The 19,255-nt window shown below is 41.0% G+C and overlaps 2 protein-coding genes across 4 annotated transcripts in view; one reads left to right on the top strand and one right to left on the bottom strand.

Annotated features, from left to right (window-relative positions):
- Window positions 1-392: 392 nt before the first annotated feature.
- LOC125047083 (4F2 cell-surface antigen heavy chain-like) lies at window positions 393-6,487 on the top strand. 2 transcript variants are annotated; one of them, XM_047645183.1, is made up of 11 exons: window positions 393-662; window positions 2,246-2,400; window positions 2,617-2,780; window positions 2,935-3,059; window positions 3,346-3,507; window positions 3,836-3,960; window positions 4,309-4,420; window positions 4,549-4,781; window positions 4,999-5,004; window positions 5,835-5,981; window positions 6,129-6,487. In XM_047645183.1, the coding sequence occupies exons 1-11, from the start codon at window positions 558-560 to the stop codon at window positions 6,211-6,213; spliced, it is 1,419 nt and encodes a 472-aa protein (XP_047501139.1). In that variant the 5' UTR covers window positions 393-557; the 3' UTR covers window positions 6,214-6,487. The 2 variants fall into 2 exon arrangements, with proteins under 2 accessions (XP_047501139.1, XP_047501140.1); XM_047645184.1 differs by lacking the exon at window positions 4,999-5,004 and having other exon boundaries at window positions 399-662.
- An 808-nt stretch (window positions 6,488-7,295) lies between these two features.
- The window catches only part of LOC125047082 (maltase A3-like), a 16,962-nt gene continuing 5,002 nt past the window's right edge, over window positions 7,296-19,255 (bottom strand). For both annotated transcript variants that reach the window (XM_047645181.1, XM_047645182.1), the window contains 10 exons: window positions 19,067-19,227; window positions 18,381-18,506; window positions 17,928-18,006; window positions 16,711-16,861; window positions 15,178-15,385; window positions 13,533-13,653; window positions 12,070-12,204; window positions 10,842-11,037; window positions 10,432-10,587; window positions 7,296-7,437 (listed from right to left, as the gene is read on the bottom strand). In XM_047645181.1, the coding sequence (XP_047501137.1) occupies window positions 7,362-7,437; window positions 10,432-10,587; window positions 10,842-11,037; window positions 12,070-12,204; window positions 13,533-13,653; window positions 15,178-15,385; window positions 16,711-16,861; window positions 17,928-18,006; window positions 18,381-18,506; window positions 19,067-19,227 (1,409 nt within the window). In that variant the 3' untranslated portion in view covers window positions 7,296-7,361. The remainder of the gene's footprint in view (window positions 7,438-10,431; window positions 10,588-10,841; window positions 11,038-12,069; window positions 12,205-13,532; window positions 13,654-15,177; window positions 15,386-16,710; window positions 16,862-17,927; window positions 18,007-18,380; window positions 18,507-19,066; window positions 19,228-19,255) is intronic.

Here is a 19,255-nt window from a genome sequence, read left to right as displayed (position 1 = left end):
GAAGTCAAAGGCGCTTCGGACATTGAAACGAATTGTCTCTATCGAAGAAATGAATTCTTACTCTAGAACTGTGAACAAATATCACTATATCATCCAAGTAATTTGAATTTTTATTTCACTTATTCCAGCCACCTAGAGCCTGAAGTCTACCTCTCGGAATATCCCCGAAAATCACAAAATTCCGCAGAAACTTGCATCACCCGGATACAGCGGCTGTTCAATCCACCTCCCCATAACACCCCAAACCCCCAAACCACCCTTTTCTCCAACTCAACTACCCCACCAACCTAAAAAGAAGACCCTTCTAATTATCCTCCAGCCCAACCCCCCCACCCGAAAGGCCCCCCCGAGAGCCAGCACGGCCTCCGAATCGAAAAGGGAGGACGTGGCAACGGGCGCGCGGGGGGGCCAACGGAACGGCGGGCGTGGCACCGCACCCCCGCCGCCGCAGAAGCCAAACCGCCCGCGCGACTCTTGGCACGAAGCCCTACCAGCCGCGCTAACCGGATTATTTTTAGCCGACGAAGGGGGGAGAGTCTTCCCGAGCCACGGAAATCATGACTGAGGATAAGAACGGCGTGAAGAACGGCGAGGCCAACACCGAGATGGCACCGCAGGAAGACGGCACCAAGGTTCCTCTGACGGACAACGAGTGCCCCGAGGTAAGGGCCCCTTCGCTCGCCCTCTCTCGAGCCCTCTCGAGCCCTCTCGAGGTCTCCTTGGGAGGGCCCTTTTATTCTAAAACGGTCTCTCGTGTTGTGGGGGGATGGGTTGAATTGGGCTCCGATTTCGGGCCGATTTTGGGTTCTTGTGGAGGAGGAATTCCCGAACATATGGTGCTGGGCAGGTAAGGCCTGGGGTCGGGGCGGGCGTGCGCTCTGTGGCCATTTCTGCGGGCGAGGGGCTTCTGAAGGACGATGCCGCTTCGTGAAGGGATTTTAGGCTGAAATCGGTGAGATTTTAGTGTTGTAGCTCGATCATAGACTAAAAATGACGTAAGTTGCTGCTTGGAGAGTGTTCGGCATCAAGTGAAGGAAAGTAAAAGTTTGGAATATAGATTTGAGGATTTTATCTTTTCCTTATTTCTCACCTTTTCATTTTGATAATAAAGGCATATATTTTTTTTATCATAAAGGAATCAATATCGAGTGTTTTCGACTCGCACTTAAGAGAGTAAAATACTATAGTGAGTGACTTTCAATTTTGTTATTTTCGTCCTGTGGAAAAAACCCATGAGAGAAATAAACAATTGTATTTTTAAAGTGATATTCTGCTGTTTTGTGAAGTAAAGCCAAAGATACTACAAGAATTAAAGATATAAAGAATATAATGACCGGAGTTGAAGTGCACAAGATGATATTGTCGTTTTTGATGGTGCCAGAAAATGTCGGATAGTTTCCAATCAAGAAAGTGACTTTTGTTTAAGTGCCATAAGAAGGAGAAGAAAGAATGCCAAATGAAAAGTAAAGATTGGGATAATTCTAGTACCAAGGAGTGACAAGCCGTGTGATTTTTGCGACCTCCGTGCCTACGGTGCTTCAGCCAAGACTAACAAACTTTCACCATGACGAGATATATTGTTTTTCTTATTTTTTGTTTATTGTTTTTATGGTGAATCACTAGAATGGTCAAATCTCTGCCTTGCCAAAATATATCTGGGGAGGGGTTTATTGCCCTTTATTGGAGTGCTGAAGGCATGGATGCCAGAGAGTTGCTATGGGTTCATCTTTGAGAGTTTACCTCTGTTTCTCTAGATTGTTGTATTAAGTTTATAGTATTGTTTTGTGTGTTCATTGACAGCTCCAGTTTATGAAAATTTAGGTTGTTTTTGTTATCCTGTGCCTTAGCATTGAGACATGAAAGCAAAATCGATTGTAGGACACAGCGCCATTAGTGGTTTGGACGTAGACTATGGCTTTCAGGCACATATCACAAATTTCAAGTGGATTTGTTATGAACACTTTTTTTCCTAATTACAAGAAAGACATCTTGTATTCATTACCCTCAAAATTTGTCAGCATTTCTATCAAATCATGACCATGTCTAGTAATTTGGCTCTGTTTAAAATTAGCAGTTGATATTCATATATATACAGCCGTCACAATATTAAGAAATAAATAATGAGCTAAGCAAATACAATAACTGATAAGTATTACTTTATATCATAAAAGTAAGAGAAAAGGCAAACAAACAAGCTTTAAAGTGTCACTGTAATTATATATGCAAATTTCTTCCTCTTCGACAGGCTAAGTTCACCCAGAGTGACCCTCCCAATGGCGACGCAAGGATTGACATGGGAACTGTTCCCACCTTCTCCGGCCTTACTAAAGAAGAGTTGATGAAGTACAGCGATGACCCGTTCTGGGTGCGGCTGCGCTGGGGTCTCTTCATCATCTTCTGGTTAGTATGAATTTAGTCTGTATGCGTCTCAGGTGAAATATTTGTAGTTTCTGTGGATTATTCAAAGTGATTGTGCACTGGAATAAGTTATAGGACTTGTCATTTCCTCAGGGAATGTTAATTGTTTGAATATTAATGTGTTTTGGAAGTGGTCGCTAGCTGAGTCAGGGTTGTGGAAGAGTGATATTAAAATCTTATTTTCCTATGCTATTCCAGGCTTGGTTGGGTAGCCATGCTTGTGGTTGCTATTGTCATCATCGTGCAGGCTCCACGTTGTGCTCCTCAAGAGAAACTGGAATGGGTTCAGGAATCGGCAATACTCCAGTATGACGTGGTGAATGGCGTTGATGCTGACAATTCTGGCGACGTGAATCCCAATGGTGTGTTTTCAGATTGTCTTTTGTCTGTCTGTCTCAATAAAATAGAGAGCAATTCTTGAAGAGAAGAAGATTGGAATGAACTGAAACTCTTGATAGGAATTTTGGAAAACTGAATGATGAAGATGGTGTAAATTTTTTTTTTTTTTTCTTACAGATGTGGTTGAAATGGCAAAGGTACTTGGTATGACATCCATTTATCTGGAAGATTTGATCAGCCCTCTGGACTTTGAGAAGGAGTCTGCCACATATGATTCGGCAGAAATTAAGAAGATTCTTGACGTAAGTATTTTATCTTTGTTTGTTGAGACATGATTTATGCTATAGTCATTAGAATATGAAGTTATTGTTAGTGGCATTGCTGCTTGTTCCAGTGAAATTAGAGGTCTGTTGGCACAATTACAATTATTATATTTACTTAAATTTTTTATATTCATAGCTATGAATAGAATTTTAGATAAAAAAAAAAGAAACTTATTTCTGTGTAGCATCCTTCTCCTTTCCCTTCTAGCACTTCCTCACTGTATAAAAAAATCAAAAAAATCTATATCTTGACTGATCTTAACAGGTTGCCAAGGAGAACAGCCTGAATGTGGTGACTGACTTCGTTCCATCACAAGTCAGCCCTGACAACAACTGGTACAAGAATGACAGCTACAAGGACTTCTTCATACCAAACTCTGGTGGGGAGTTCAACTTCAGCAACCCAAACCTGATTTCAGCTTTAACGGTAGGTTGAAAAACAAAATGCCTGACTGCATTTTAGATTGTTGTCGTCCTCGGCCTCATCGTTGCCATCATCATCATTACATTATCATTATTATCATTAAAAGTACTCATCAGTCCTTATTGCAATTTGTATTGGTAGTATGGTCCTTATTATTGTACTCATTGACTTTGCAGTTATCACTTTATATATAATTTTGGTCAATATTATTATCATAATTATTAGTTTATAATCTTCATTAGAATTGCTGCTAACATCATCATCCCTCATTCTATTGTTACAACTAACTGTGACATCGTTAATCATTTCTGCATCATTCCTATTATTACAGGAAGTCCTGCAAAATGTGTGGCTGAGCCAGGGCGTGAAAGCGTTCTTGATGGCCAATGCAGACACGCAGGAACTTCGAGATGCCAGGGACTCTATCAACGCTGCTCTTAAGGATGAGGCTGATGGGTATGTATGCAGCAAATATTCTTGTTTTGAAGTCCTTGGAGGAACTGTAAGAAAACCTAACCATAAGGATATCTTGTAGTAATAGTAGGAATGTCTCGTTTTTTATTTGCTGATTTCTTGAAAGTTCAAAGATGTTCAAAATAAACCACCTGTTACTTGATTATTTTCTTGTAATTGTTTAGTTGTTGAGAGTTGTATTAACTGAATAAAATTCAAGAAATATTTTGTAAATATATGATTTTAAGATATATTTTATAGATCATTCAGTTTGATAGATAGACTTGTCAGAAATGTAATTGAATCCCTTATGTGAGAAAATTTGTTGTCATATTTATTTTATTTCCATAGGGCTGTTGTGAGCAATGTTACTGACATGAGCAATGAACTAGTGAGCGGCTTCAATGCAGAGATGTACAAGACATTCCTCGATGAACATGTTAGCGACTGGACGTACTATAAGGTAAGCTAAGGAATGACTAGGTAACCTTTATTTGAGCTGATGCAAATGCAGATATAATGTAACTGGAATTTTTGTTCCCCCCATAAAGATAGTGTTAGATTTTGAAACTTTGGCCTTTCCTTTTTCAGTACAATCCCAAGGTGGCTGAAAGCAAGATCACTCCAGAAATGGTGCGTCTAGTTACAATGTCCCTTTTCTTGGTACCTGGAACCCCTATCTTGTCTGGAGTTGATAAGAATTACCTGGCATCTCAGAAGGAAGAAATCAAACAGCTGTCAGACATAAGGATGAAGGAGTCTATTAAAATTGGAACCATGACATTTGTTAATACCACAAACGAAGATGTCGTGGCCTTTGCCAGGTGAGAAGCTTGAAATTTAGTTTTGATGAGTGAAGCATAACAATGTTACTAACAAGGGAGTATATTATTTTGAGATTGAAACATAACAGTCTAACTGGAAAGGGAATATATTATTTTGAGCAAAGTTTATGGCTCATTTTATTACATAAGATATAGTGTAAGGAAGGTGGTTTATCTTCGATAATTATTCATATTGATAATCTCTTCTTGCTAACAGGATTCCGTAAGTTGTTCAAGTGTACAGGGTTATATATGCAATGCCTATATATTTTAGCATGAATAGGTGTTGTGCTAGTAATGCTTGTAGAAAGCTTGGAGAGTCAAGTTTTGCTTTGGTATTGGACTTGATAATTAAGAAAGATATGGTGATTCCTTTTAATTATACAGGAGGTTACAACTCATCAGCTGATGAGTTATAACCTCCTGTATAATTAAAAGTAGAATTAAAAAATTCCAATACAAAAGATAAATTATGCAGGGTATGTGATTGCTTGTCCCAGTTACTTTGATATGTTTTTTTTTCCTGTTTTAGTCTTTCCTGTTTTTTTTATAACCTTTTTTTTTTCCCTATTATTTAGATAAGTGAAATTAAATAGTAATTGTGGATGCTGTAAACATTCAAAAGCTGCTAATTCAATAGATTTGAGGGAGTTTAAGGCCAATAGAAGTTTGAATTTTAGATATGGACTGTACAGTTAGTTTAAGAATGATTTGTAGAAGTTAGCATGGCATGATAATTGATAATGATGAGGACCATCGTTATCAAAATTGCATGACGGAAAAAGAAAAGGTGAAATGTTTGTCTTAGACGTGTTTCAAGATGTAGTTACGGCATAGAAATATGAATCATTAGTTGAAACGAAAGGGTCAATTTAGTTTCTTTAAAACCAAAGAAATAGAATAGAAAAAGTAATAGCTAATACACTAGCAAAAAACTATTTTTTTTCCAAATATAAAGAGGAGTGAAATGTATAGTCAGTTGTTGTTCAAGTGAATCTCATATCTGATATAGAATGGCAATATATTCATGTGTATATGATTTTTTTTCTTCAGAGTATTGAAGGGTACTCCAGGCTATGCAGTAGCGGTTAACATGAACAGCGTTAACAATGCTACAATCGATTTCACAACTATAAAAGGCGTGGATGAGAGTGGAGACGTTAGCTTAGAGGCTAACTATGGAGAGGATCCTGCAGACAAGTGAGTTTTTGAAAATTGTTTTCGGTACTATTTTCTTTATATTTTGTGGGAATTGCCTTGGTAATTTTTTTTTTTTTTTTTTTTTTTTTTTTGGCAAAGGATGGTCGAGATGAAACCCTCTAACAATGAAATTGCTTTCTCTTTCAGGGCCCCAAGGGGAAAACAAGATTTATCCAGCGTTAGCCTTGGCCCTTACGAAGGCATTGTGGTACAATTTGTGCCCAACCTCTAAGCGCCCAAGAACAAGTGACTGACAGCGAACAAGACAGCGATTCTTCTCCTTAAAGCTCGGGATCATATTCCCCTGCTGGCAACTCTTAAAGGCCACACATTCTTAAATAATATGGAGAATTGCTGGTTACTGCTGTTTGATGAATACGCACAATAATTGCGAAAAAATCTAATCTACTTAATATTTCACATAACTAAATGTGTATTTAAAAATGAAATAAGAAATCAAAAAGGAAGGCCAATAGTTGCCACGAGATAAAATATTTCAAAAACAATATTTGTTTTTATAAGCCATTCCTACCATTGGAAAAAGGAACTGAAATGTTTCTATCAGCCTTTTGCCAATCATGCTCATGTGAAAGGAAGTAGTAAAGCTTTTCCTCAATCCTGTTTATGAAAGACAGATTCTCTGAAGATGCTTTTGCTTGAAAGAAAATAAAACATTATTATGTCAGTCATACCTTCAAAAAAAAATTGAACCTCGGATAATATTTTATAAAGTAATTTCCATTGGAAAGGAATACCTGATTTTTTTGTTACATGTCAAAACCCATTAATATGAAGGAAGGTTATTACCAACAAGTAACCGTCAAAAGTGATGTAGCTTTATCCGACCAACTGCAAAATGTGTACATATGTATGTAGGGTTGTAATATGAGCAAAGGAAAGGGGGGGGGGAGTAAAATATGTCCCTGAAATGACGTGATATTTTGAAATTAGATGCGTTGTTGGTAAATGTTAGCTGATACCATTTCCCTTCATTGGTTAAATGACATCAGAAAATACTATTGCATTTAATGAAAAGTACTTGGTAAAGAGGGGAAAAAAGTATTGATACTGAGGAAATAGAGAAATAATTGAAGCCTTCGAGTTTATGTAGGACATTATCAATCATTTTTGTCATTGTACTAACCTTATGAAACCCTTACCCAAACGACTGGGCTTATGTGCTGTTTCCTTAATAGGAGAAATGTTCAATGTCACTTTGCTGTTCCTTGAATATGAGGATTGTTCAATGTCACTTCATTACTATACAGAAGGAGCTCAATGGCGAGATCAGAAGTTGATTTTCTAAACAACGAAAACGTGATTATATTTTATTACACGATAATACACCTTGCATTTAGAATTCTATATCTTATAACATCATTATTCTTCTTCTATCAGGTTCAGTAATAAACCCTCCCCTGGAACAAGTATCAGTTCACTCAGCTTTACGACAGACCTGTAGAAAGGAAGAAATTCTTTTAAGAAAAGAGAAATTGCATACTTCAATTATGGTTACTTACACTCACAAACGGTAATCAAATGATGTAAACGACAATGATAATCACGATGTTAATAGTGATGACAAAAGATAATGAAAATAATGATTATAATGCCAGTAATGAGGAAGAGTAGGATACTGCAGATGATAAAATCTTAATAATAATGACAAAGCCCCCCCCCCCCCCATTCCCTTGCCCGCTGTTGTCGTGGGGGGCTTAGGAGGCGAAGACTGGGACCCAATGCTGGGGAACTCCTCTGCCTCGGGACTCGGCCCTCGACTCAACTAATTTTGCATGGTCTTTTTTTTTTCCCCTGCTATATAGCAATGAAGTGACGTGCTAGAAAGATGAAAGGCTGGCTTTGTGCCAGTCCTAAACGGCCTGAGGGAGCCATGGGCATGGTATTCCCTGTTTTAGTTGTCTGCCCCTAACCGCGCAATGGGACCCAGAGGGGTAGACTATTTCTCTCCCAACAAACTCCTGGCTTACCATGGCGAACATTGAAGATGTTATACCTTTAGGGGCAATGTGGCCTGCCCCTTCATCAAATAGCCCCACCAATTCAAACTCTTCCGATTCCCCGACTCCAGCTCTCCTTTGACCACGACTACCCCCTCCTCAATACCCACTAGTACATTATCCACCCAAATCAACACTCAATCGCCAGGAGACATTCCTACTCTCCCAACATGCTCAACTTGATCACCTCTTCCCCCACGATCTTCTCCATCAACTACCCCATCCTCCCTTATTACTACTTTACAGCCTTATTGTCCACCTCTCCATAATACTACCTCCCTCAACACTACTCCCTCTTCCACACGTCCTTTTACTACCCCCATCTTTACAAATATCTGAAACACTATTTAGCCCAGCCAAATGGGATCGATTTTTCGTGATCCCTCCCACAGCTCCCTAATCTGACAATACTCATCTCTTCCAGCAATGTCTCCTAAAACAAGTAGGCAAAGTCTCTTTCCGTATCTGACTCGATCGTTTCTGTCTCGTCACAGTAACATCTGAAAACCAAGCTATAGCATCAGCAACTCTTACCTGATCTATCTGATAACCCCATTCCTGCAGAACCTCATCCAACCCTCAATACTTGTACTGGAACTGTCTCTATCCCCCCAGCAAACTACCCTATCTCTAACAAAAAATGGTCAGACTGTGGGGAAGACTTACTCGCCTGCTTCACGGACTATGATGCGATATCAGTACAGTGCAACTCCGTTCCTCCTAAAAGTCATCGTAAACTTAGACGTGACCCTCCCTTTAATGTTTGCATTGCTGGATAATCCCTCCTTGTCCGACCAAATCAAGCTCCTCCCCGTTAGTGCCAAAATTGTTGGCGTTTAGGACATCCTGCCAAACATTGCCGATCCACAACCAGATGCCCTCTATGTGCCCAACCTGGTCGCTCTGCACAATCACGCACATGTGCCAACTGTGGCGGCCCCCATAATGTATTTTATAGGGACTGCCCCACTTAAAAAGTTTGAGTCTGAGGTGGCAACTCTCAGATTCAGACTTGGACTGCCACGACAGGAAGCGCGTCGACGAGGCTTTTCTCTTACTCCCCTACTCCAGTAATATTGCTCGCTCTGTCCCTTCCCCTTCCTCCCAAGACGTTCCTACACCCTCCCCTATACCTATCCCTCCTACATCTTACTTCCCCACTTCTACTTCCTACCTTTCCCAGTCAAATTCTTTTGACATTCCAAATCCAGACACTCCAATTTCTACTGCAGCCCCAACACCTTTCCCTCTCCCTCCCCGCACTACCCACACTCACCTCTACCCGCACTCAGTCTCTACTCCTCAGACACCAGTTTCCTCTTCCCCCCTCATAAGAAAACCTTTGTCTCACTCCCCAACCGAGAAACTCATGAATATATTCAAAACTATCTACTCGAGTCCCAAACTGACACCGAAACCCCTCATCCACCCTCAAATTCCACAACTCCCGCTCCCTCCACACTCAAAGTGACTACCGATATCCATCCTTCTACTAATTTTTCTCCTACACCCCTTCCTCCTACTCCCTCCCAACCCAACCGATACCCCCTATCTCCAGCTGGGGGGATGGGTTGTCACAACTATGCCCTTCTCCAGATCCTCCACCTCCTGATACCCCTCCTGATACAACCCCCCTCCCCTTTCATTCATTATCTCACCCCCTAGCTCCCTCCCCTTCAAATTTTCCAATACGCACTGTAACGGTTATCATTCGTAGATCAACTAAGTATAGCTCTCCTTCGTTAAAATATTCGCGGTTTCAGTTCTCACAGACCTGACCTTCTTCATATCCTTTCTTCTTATAACCCACCCATTATCTGCCTTCAAGAGACTTTTATCTCACACTTTCTACTTCGACAACCTGTTCTTCTTCCTCAGATGCATACACATCCTTCACTTGATCTAACTCTTTACCTACCTTAACCCTTTCACTAATCAACCCCATTGCCCAGCTTTAACCTGTTCAGTATTACTCTAGATTGTTGACGTATAGCAACTAACCACTAACTCAACCGCCCTTCACTACCCTTTACTATACACCTTCTTATAGTGCTATATGACTTAGATGTCTAGCACATTTATTTTGCTTTTAACTATTAACCATTAATGACAATAAAGGTTATAGTAATGATAATAATGATGACTGTAATTAAAATGATAATAACAATAACGATGACAGTAATAATAATAATGATAACAGTAATATTAATAACGATGAGGATGGTATCGATATTAATGATAATGAAGATGATGGAAATGGAAATGACAGTGATAATGATATACTTGATGCTAATGATAGTAAATCATGATGCTATTACTAATAACAATAAATAAACAACAGCAGTGATATAACACTATCATAATTAATCCTAAACCTAACAACAACAACGAAAAAACCGCATTCATCATCTCAGTGGCACAGTGCCGCTCACCCTGGCACAGTGGAGTTCGAGGTGTCAGTGACAGAGCGGAGGATGACCACGGCACTCGGGGGGAGTTCTACGTTCGAGTGGTGGTGAAGGTCGACCTCCACCTCGCCCTCAGACGTGTTTATCACTAAGAGGTAGCTCTCATAGCCTTCGAGATACCTGGGGGAGTGTGGAGTTGCAGTTGGAGTAATTGCGCTCTGTGTTATTTGTCTAGTTTCAGTAAAACAAAGAAAAAGAAAAAGAAAAAAAAAGGGAAACAATATATATGTATGGATATTATCAATGATACACTTAATTCTTTTTATCATTGGTTTGAAAAAAACAAAACAAAAAAAAAACTCGATATTACTTTACTATAAACAAAACGATATCAACGCGATCGAAATGCAACGCCTTATTTTTTTAAACATTACCTCATCACGGAGAAGATTTCAAAGGTGACCACTGGGTACGCCACATGCCCTCGGGTAAAGGACTCCTCTTTACGTAACGCAGCAAGTTCTTTGTATATTTTCAAGTGGCTTTCCTCAGCCTGGAGTTGTGCCTGGACATTGACCTCCTTATAGTTCTCGTTCACCGGCAGCCATGTGCTGTTGCCTTGGGTAAAACCTGGAAATTTTGAGAAAGCGCAGTAGTTTTTCTCTGTTCTGTTCTCTTCTGCCTGTCTGTCTGTCTGTCTGTCTGTCTGTCTGTCTGTCTGTCTGTCTGTCTGTCTGTCTGTCTGTCTGTCTGTCTGCCTGACTGCTCCCCTGCCCGTCTGATTGTTTTTGTTTCTCTCCCTCCCTCTCTTTCATCCATTATATATTATGCCTCACAATATTAGCACAAAGCACCGAGAGATAGAGAGAGAGAGATAGAGATAGATAGATAGATAGATAGATAGAGAGAGAGAGAGAGAGAGAGAGAGAGAGAGAAGAGAGAAGAGAGAAGAGAGAAGAGAGAAGAGAGAGAGAGAGAGAGAGAGAGAGAGAGAGAGAGAGAGAGAGAGAGAGAGAGAGAGAGAGAGAGAGAGAGAGAGAGAGAGAGAGAGAGAGAGAGAGAGAGAGAGAGAGAGAGAGAGAGAAGGAGAGAGAGAGGAGAGAGAGAGAGAGAGGAGAGAGAGAGAGAGAGAGAGAGAGAGAGAGAGAGAGAGAGAGAGAGAGAGAGAGAGAGAGAGAGAGAGAGAGAGAGAGAGAGAGAGAGAGAGAGAGAGAGAGAGAGAGAGAGAGAGAGAGAGAGAGAGAGAGAGAGAGAGAGAGAGAGAGAGAGAGAGAGAGAGAGAGAGAGAGAGAGAGAGAGAGAGAGAGAGAGAAGAGAGAGAGAGAGAGAGAGAGAGAGAGAGAGAGAGAGAGAGAGAGAGAGAGAGAGAGAGAGAGAGAGAGAGAGAGAGAGAGAGAAAGACACAGAGAGAAAGAGAGATATAAGAGAAAGAAAGGCAGGGAGATAGACAGACAGAGCGAGCGACAGAAGTAGAGAAGTAGAGAAAGAAAGATAAAAAGAGAAAGAAAGGCAGAGAGATAGACAAATAGACAGATCGAACGATAGAAGTTGAGAAGTAGAGAAAGAGAGAAAGAAAGACAAAGATACAGACAGAGACAGAAAAAGCGAGCAACAGAAGTAAACAAAGAGAGAAAACCCCTGCAGCAAGTACTCATGAAAAACCTGCAAAGGGGCTGTGATCCCACTGCATAGGGGTCCTTTCCGGATCCCTGCTGAACTCCTGGTAGTGTTCAGGACCGTAGCGGCATCCTTGGGGGTCCTGCGTGTCTTCCCACGAGATGAATGTATTCACCATGCCTGGGGGAAGCAAAAGGGATGATGTAGTGAGACTGAAAAAAAGGATAGCAAGAGGGGAAGCAAGAAGGATGTGATAGTGGGATGAAGAAAGAGATTTCACAGTAGGATGCAAATGGAGATGACATTGGGCCGGAGAAAAGGATTTCATAATGGGATGCGAGAAGGATATGTTAGTTGGGTGGAAAAGGATGCTATAGTGAGTCTGAGGAGGATGTAATATTGGGATGCAAGAAGGAGAAGGATTTCACAGTAGGATGAAGAAAAGGCTCTGGTAGTGGGAAGGAAAAGGGATGCTGTAGTCAGAAAAGGATATCTCAGGACGATTGAAATGGGTGTGGTAGTTCGATGAAGAAAATATTTGATAGAGGGAGAGAAAAAGATAATGATGTGGGAAGAGGATGTTAAATATAGATATATAGGAGTTTCATTTGACATTAAGCGTTCTAAATGCGATATATTTTTTTTTCATATTTCATGGAGATATCTATTTTGTGTTATTTAGAATAAAGAAAAGCAATTTCATATGAATTTCATATAAAATGCATCAATTACACTTGTAACACCCTAAAACTAATAGTATTTATTATTTGTTATTGTTATTTATTATTGTTACATAGTATTACACCCGAAAATAATAATATTCATAATTATTTGAAGTATAATTGTGATCGCGCCCTGGCTACCTCCTCTCTATGATTTATGGAACATGTGTTGTCTTTTGCTCTGCCTCAGACTCCTCCCTCTCTTTCTCTCTCACTACCTTTTCCTCGCCCCTCCCCACCCCCTCTCACCCTCTTTCTTTCCCTCTCTCTTTTCCTCTTCCCTCCTCCCTCCTTCCCTTTCTCATCCCCCTCCTTGCTCTCCCTCCTTCCCTACCCCTCCCCTTCCCCATTCCCCTCCCTTCACTCTCTCCTTCCCATCCTTCCTTCTCTCCCTTCCTCCCCCCCTCCCTCCCTCCTCCCCATCCTCTGCTCCACCTCCAACGGTTCCTCGCCTTCCCTTATCCATCTCCCCTCCCTTCCCTGCTTCCCATCCCCCCACCACTCCCTCCCTCCTTCCCATCCTCCCCTCCTCCTTTTCCAAAACTTCCTCACCTTCCCTTCCCTTCTCTCCCTCTTTCCCTCCCCCTCCCCTCCCTTCTCTACCTGCTTCCCATCCCCCATCCTCCCCTCCCCCTTTCCCATCGCTTCCTCACCTTCCCTTCCCCAGTCCTCTCCCTTCCCTCCCTCCTCCCCATCCTCCTCTTCCCCTCCTGCTTCCCACCCCCCCACCCTTCCCTCCCTCCTTCCCCTCCTCCTCCTCCTCCCCCTTTCCCAACGCCTCCTCACCAATCTCCTCTCCGTTGTAAGTGACGGGCGTGCCGGGAAGCAGGAGAACCAGCATATTGAGGGCGTCCACGGCGTCGGCACCGAAGCGAGACCCGACCCGCCCGTAGTCGTGGTTGCCGAGCTGTTGTGGGGGGTGGGGGGGAGGAGGTGGTGTGGGAGGGAGGTGGGAGGGAGGAAGGGCAGGAGGAAGGAGGTGGGAGGGAGGAAGGAGGTGGGGGGGCATGTGGGGGAAGGAGGGAGTGTGGGAGTGGGAGGGAGGAAGGGGTGTGGGAGGGAGGAAGGAGGTGGGGGGGATGTGGGGGAAGGAGGGAGTGTGGGAGTGGGAGGGAGGAAGGGGTATGGGAGGGAGGAAGGAGGTGGGGGGGATGTGGGGAAGGAGGAAGGGCAAGAGGAAGGAGGAGAGAGGAGGGAAGAGGGGAAGTGGGTGTGGGAGGGAGGGAGGTGGGAGGAGGGGTTGTGGAAAGACGGGGGGGGGGGGAGGAGGAGGGGATAGGGTGGGAAGATGGGAGGAGAGAGAAGGAGAAAGGGCGTGGGTGGGAGGTTGGAAGAAAATAGTTAATTGAATTTCCCGAACTTCGTGGTGTATTAAAAATAAAAAAAGCAAAGTGTGTTATCATTAACAATATTAAAAAAGAAAAGAAAAAAGATTAAAAGATCACGAGACAAAATTAATTATCAACCTTTCAATGTCATTATTAATATTCACGAAATACTACAGATGCCCTCTCCTTCCCTTGTAAACTTGTTCGTTATATTAAACTCTTATACTTCATACGTATTTAGGGAATATCATATATAACGCTACAATTTCTATTAACAAAACGATAACTCATTTCACCTCTTGACTCAATCTTAATTTTTTTCCAAAATCTGTCTCGACGAACTCCACTTGACTAATACAAAATCCACTTCGTTAACTCTCCATCCACTTAATAAATTAATTATCCACTTATCACCTTCACCATCCACTGTCACCTCACCATCCACCTTAACAACCTCTCCATCCATATAAGAACCTCACCATCCACCTTATTAACCACCCCATCCACCTCAACAACCTTCCCATCCACATAACATCCTCCTCATCCACCTTAACAACCTCTCCATCCACATAACATCCTCCTCATCCACATAACAACCTCTCCATCCACCTTAAGAACCTCACAACCTTCCCATCCACCTTAACAACCTCACAACCTTCCCATCCACCTTAACAACCTCTCCATCCACATAACAACCTCCCCATCCACCTTAACAACCTCACAACCTTCCCATCCACCTTAGCAACCTCTCCATCCACATAACAACCTCCCCATCCACCTTAACAACCTCACAACCTCCCCATCCACCTTAAGAACCTCCGCCTCCACCCCATCCACCTTAAGAACCTCCGCATTCACATAACAACCTCCCCATCCACCTTAGGAACCTCCCCATCCACCTTAAGAACCTCCCCATACACCTTAAGAACCTCCGCATCCACATAACATCCTCCTCATCCACATAACAACCTCTCCATCCACCTTAACAACCTCACATCCTCCCCATCCACCTTAACAACCTCACATCCACCCCATCCACCTTAATAACCTCACATCCACTCCATCCACCTTAAGAACCTCCGCCTCCACTCCGGCGAACTCACCACCCAGTTCGGCCACTTGCCCTCCGGCATGTTATCCAGCCACATGTCGATGGTGTCTTTGAGAGCGAAGCCGGTCAGGTCGCTTCGGTTCCTTAGGTGTTCGATCAGCAGGAAATTGAACGGAAAATCGGCCAAAGGAACGCTGTCGTTTCCATAATACTTCATCACTTCTTCTATCTCTTCGCCGAAGACTTCTACGATCATGGCCCTGTGGGATGGACGTGAAGGAAAGTTTTTTTTTTTTTTTTAAACGTTTCTGTTGTTGATTGTGTTTTTCTTTTACGTCTCTTTTGTTTGTTATTAATGGAATGATTGTGTGATTGATTTTTTAAAAATTATCATTATCATCGTTATCATTATTGTTATTACTATTATCATTATCATTATCGCAATCATTTTCATCTTCATTATCAATGTTGCTATTATTAGTCTTATTATTATTGTTGTTGTTGTTATTATTACTATTATTATCATCATTACCATTATTATCATTACTGTCATTATTATTATCATCATTATTGTTATTATCATTATTACCACTATTATTATTAATACTATTATTATTGTTATTATTATTATCATCATTGCCATTATTATTATCATTGTTACTATTAATATTATCATTAATATTATTATCAATATCATTATCAATATTATCATCACTACCATTAATATTATTATAATCAATTATTATCATTATTATTATGATTAGTATCATCACTATCATTACCAGTCCTTCGCAAACATTGGTAAGATATTCTACATTAGTTATAAAGTGGAGAATCTGGACTAAAACCACTGATTTTTATTTTTGGTAATAGTTCGTGATAAACCTAATAACAATAATAATTTCGGTGAAAATCTTTGATATTTTCTGAAGAGAACTTATAATGACCATTTACAAGCAAAATTTCTCGCTCTCGACCGGTACTTTCCGTTAAGCTGTTCATAAAAGCCACTGACTTAGGTGACGATGTTTGAATAATAAATACTTGTGGATTTTGTCAAATATTAAATAGGCCTACTTATGGATTTTGTCATGATTCTTCTCTTGGTCAAATATGCAGTGAAATTTATTTTGACGAGTTTAAGGATCACCAAAAGAGAGAGAAAAAAAAAGAAAAAAAGAAGAAAAAAAGAAAAAAAGGAATTAATATAAATATAGTTAGTATGTTTTTATAATGATTTCAAGAAGGAAAAAATCGTTCATCGACGCAGGTAAAATAACTTTAAAACATTAGTGATTTTTTTTTCGGTCTGTCTACTCTCTCTGATTATCTATCAGTGCATGTGCATTTCTTTGTTAGTTTGTGTGTGTTTAACTATTTATTTATCAATCTATCTATCCATCTATCTGTCAACAAATTTATTATACATCCATCTCTCAATCAATCAATCAGAAAATCTATCTACCTGCCTACCTATCCTCCCTTTCTCCCTCCATCAACCTACCCATCTCTCACATTCTCTACACACAAAAAAAAAGAAAGAAAGAAAAAAAAAAAAAAAATCATACATGACCTCAGAACTCACTTATCCGGGTACAGGTCTAAGACATCTCTCCACTCCTTGACGACAGAAAAGGTCTCCGGCTGGTTGAGCGTCAGTGTGTGGTTGAGGTAGCCGTAGTCCAGGGGGTCGTCGGTGCCAGAGGGAGAGGCTACGGGTTCATCTAGGCTCAGGTCTGCCAGGGGAAAATATATATATATATATATATATATATATATATATATCTGTGTGTGTGTGTGTGTGTGTGTGTGTGTGTGTGTGTGTGTGTGTGTGTGTGTGTGTGTGTGTGTGAGTGTGTGTGTGTGTGTTTGTGTGTGTGTGTGTTTGTGTGAATCTATCTATCTATCAATCTATCTATCTATCTATATATATACATATCGTTATGTATACGCGCGGGCGTGTGTGTGTGTGTATGTGTGTGTGTGTATAGGGGTTTGTTTACAAATGTAAAGGCTGAGGTTGGAGGTGGATTCTGATCGAGTAGGAGGGAAATGCATGTCTGCTTATCAATAGCGATGATAAAGACAGGAGTGTTTGTTTATGTTAATAATGACATGCATGCTTGTTTATCAATGGTGATGATAAGATTGTTAGAGATTCCGAGCTTGTGGGAGAGAAATAAAATGTATTTGTCAATAATGCCCGAGTTTTAGTTGGCAATAGAACTTAAATGGGAAAAACAGATTACATTTGTCTATAATTCCCGATTCTATACTGGTAATAAATATTAAACTTACACGGGAAAAAGATATGGCCTTGTCTACAATGCCCGATTCTCAGTTAAGAATTGATTGTGAACCTACTGGAGAAAAATAGATTGCTTTTGTTAGCAAAGATGCGAAGAAGGTAATAGATTCTGAACTCATAGAAAATAACTTTAAGTGTCTGTTTATAGATGCCGATGCTAAGACGACTATAGATTCTGATCTCACAGAATCTCAGTATAATGTACTTACGATACATTACGTGTTTGGTATAAATGCCTATACTTATATCAGAGACCAAGGAAGACTGAAAAAAATCAAAGAAACACAATACAAAAAAAAAAAAGGGGGAAAAAAAGAAAAGAAAAGAAAAGAAAAAAGAAACCGGGAGAAAACGTTCTTTAACAATAACACACACAAAAAAACGAAATAATAACGTACATATCACATAAAGAAAGCGAAAGAATAGAAAGGAGAAAAGAGAAAGAAGAAAAGAAAAGAGAAAAACAGAGGAACCAATGAAAGAAACCAGGTTACCTTCAGCTTCAAAGAGGTGTGTTATGGCGTCCACTCGGAACCCGTCCACGCCCTTCTCCAGCCAGAACCGCAGCACATTCTGAAATTTCCGTCTCGATTGAGAACGAATTTCATAGGCCTCCTTTACAAATATAACGAAGCTCCTAGAGTGAAACAACAACTTGTAGATTTGATTATTACTGTGATTCTGTTTCTTATCTTATGTTTTTTACCAATTATCATAATAATGATAACTAGTATCGTTACTACTACCATTACTGCAACTACTACTATTGTTACTACTTCTACTATTGCTACTATCACTACCACAACCACCACTATTACTACTATCACCACCACCACCACTGCTGCTGCTGCTACAGTGACCCTTATCATCACAAACATCACTATTACCACCCCCACCCTCCTCTGGTGTTAAGGGGGTACAGAAATATTGATAACGTCTCTCCCTACCTTCATTTCTTCTCGCACTCGCTCGTTACGGTAATTCAGGTCGGGTTGTTTGGCTAAGAACTGGTGGTAATAAAACTGTTGTCTCTCTTCCACCCACGTCCACGCCGACCCTCTGAAGACACTCAGCTGGAAGGGAAAATATGAGTTCGTTTGTTTGTATTCTATAAAAAGGAAGGAGGATGGAGGTTTAGTGTAACTTATCAAATCGTTGATGGCGATGATAACTTTGGAGTGATTGTGTGATGTTTATATTGTTTGTTTGGCTTGATTTTGTCATTATGTTACAGTTCTTGTTCCCATTCTTATTGTCATCATCATGACTGTTATCCCTATTAATCAGTTTATTTATTTAAGCATATTCGCAATATTACAGCGAATGTTCAACAGCACTTGTCTTGTTCAACTTACTCATGATAATTCAACAAGACTAGTTCGTGTTCAACTCCCACCCGCCTAAATTGAACGCAAATTCATTTGTTCAACTCAGCCGCAAAAATTCAACACGCTAAGTCCTCACTCAACCCATACCCGTGAACATTCAAAACTTGTCTTATTTGAATCAGCTCACCCGCGAAAATTCAACACCACTGGTCTTGTTTAATTCAGCCGCGAAACTTCAACAGGACAAGTCCTCATTCTACCCCCGCCCGCGAACACTCACCACGCCATGTCCTCCTTCAACTCACCCAGTTGTTGGGCGGAATGGGCTCGCCGGTCTCGTTGAAGCCCTTCGGCTCCGCCCAGATGTAGTAGTCCGTGTAGGGCTCCTCCTTCCGCTTGGACTTGACGAACCACTCGTGCTCGTCGCTGCTGTGGTTCGGCACGAAGTCCATCATCAGCTTCAGGCCTTCGGGTCCAGAGCGGGTGAAGGAGAT

Source organism: Penaeus chinensis, chromosome 40 (assembly GCF_019202785.1).
Source record: "Penaeus chinensis breed Huanghai No. 1 chromosome 40, ASM1920278v2, whole genome shotgun sequence".
In the NCBI taxonomy this organism is placed as follows: domain Eukaryota; kingdom Metazoa; phylum Arthropoda; class Malacostraca; order Decapoda; family Penaeidae; genus Penaeus; species Penaeus chinensis.
The sequence above is the reverse complement of the archived record's forward strand: the minus strand, read 5'-3'. Positions and strand labels throughout refer to the sequence as shown.

Coding starts and splice junctions, on each gene's coding strand:
- LOC125047083 (XM_047645183.1), top strand. CDS start 558: ATGACTGAGGATAAGAACGGCGTGAAGAACGGCGAGGCCAACACCGAG. Junction 3,060..3,345: donor AAATTAAGAAGATTCTTGAC/GTAAGTATTTTA, acceptor TGATCTTAACAG/GTTGCCAAGGAGAACAGCCT. Junction 3,961..4,308: donor CTTAAGGATGAGGCTGATGG/GTATGTATGCAG, acceptor TTATTTCCATAG/GGCTGTTGTGAGCAATGTTA.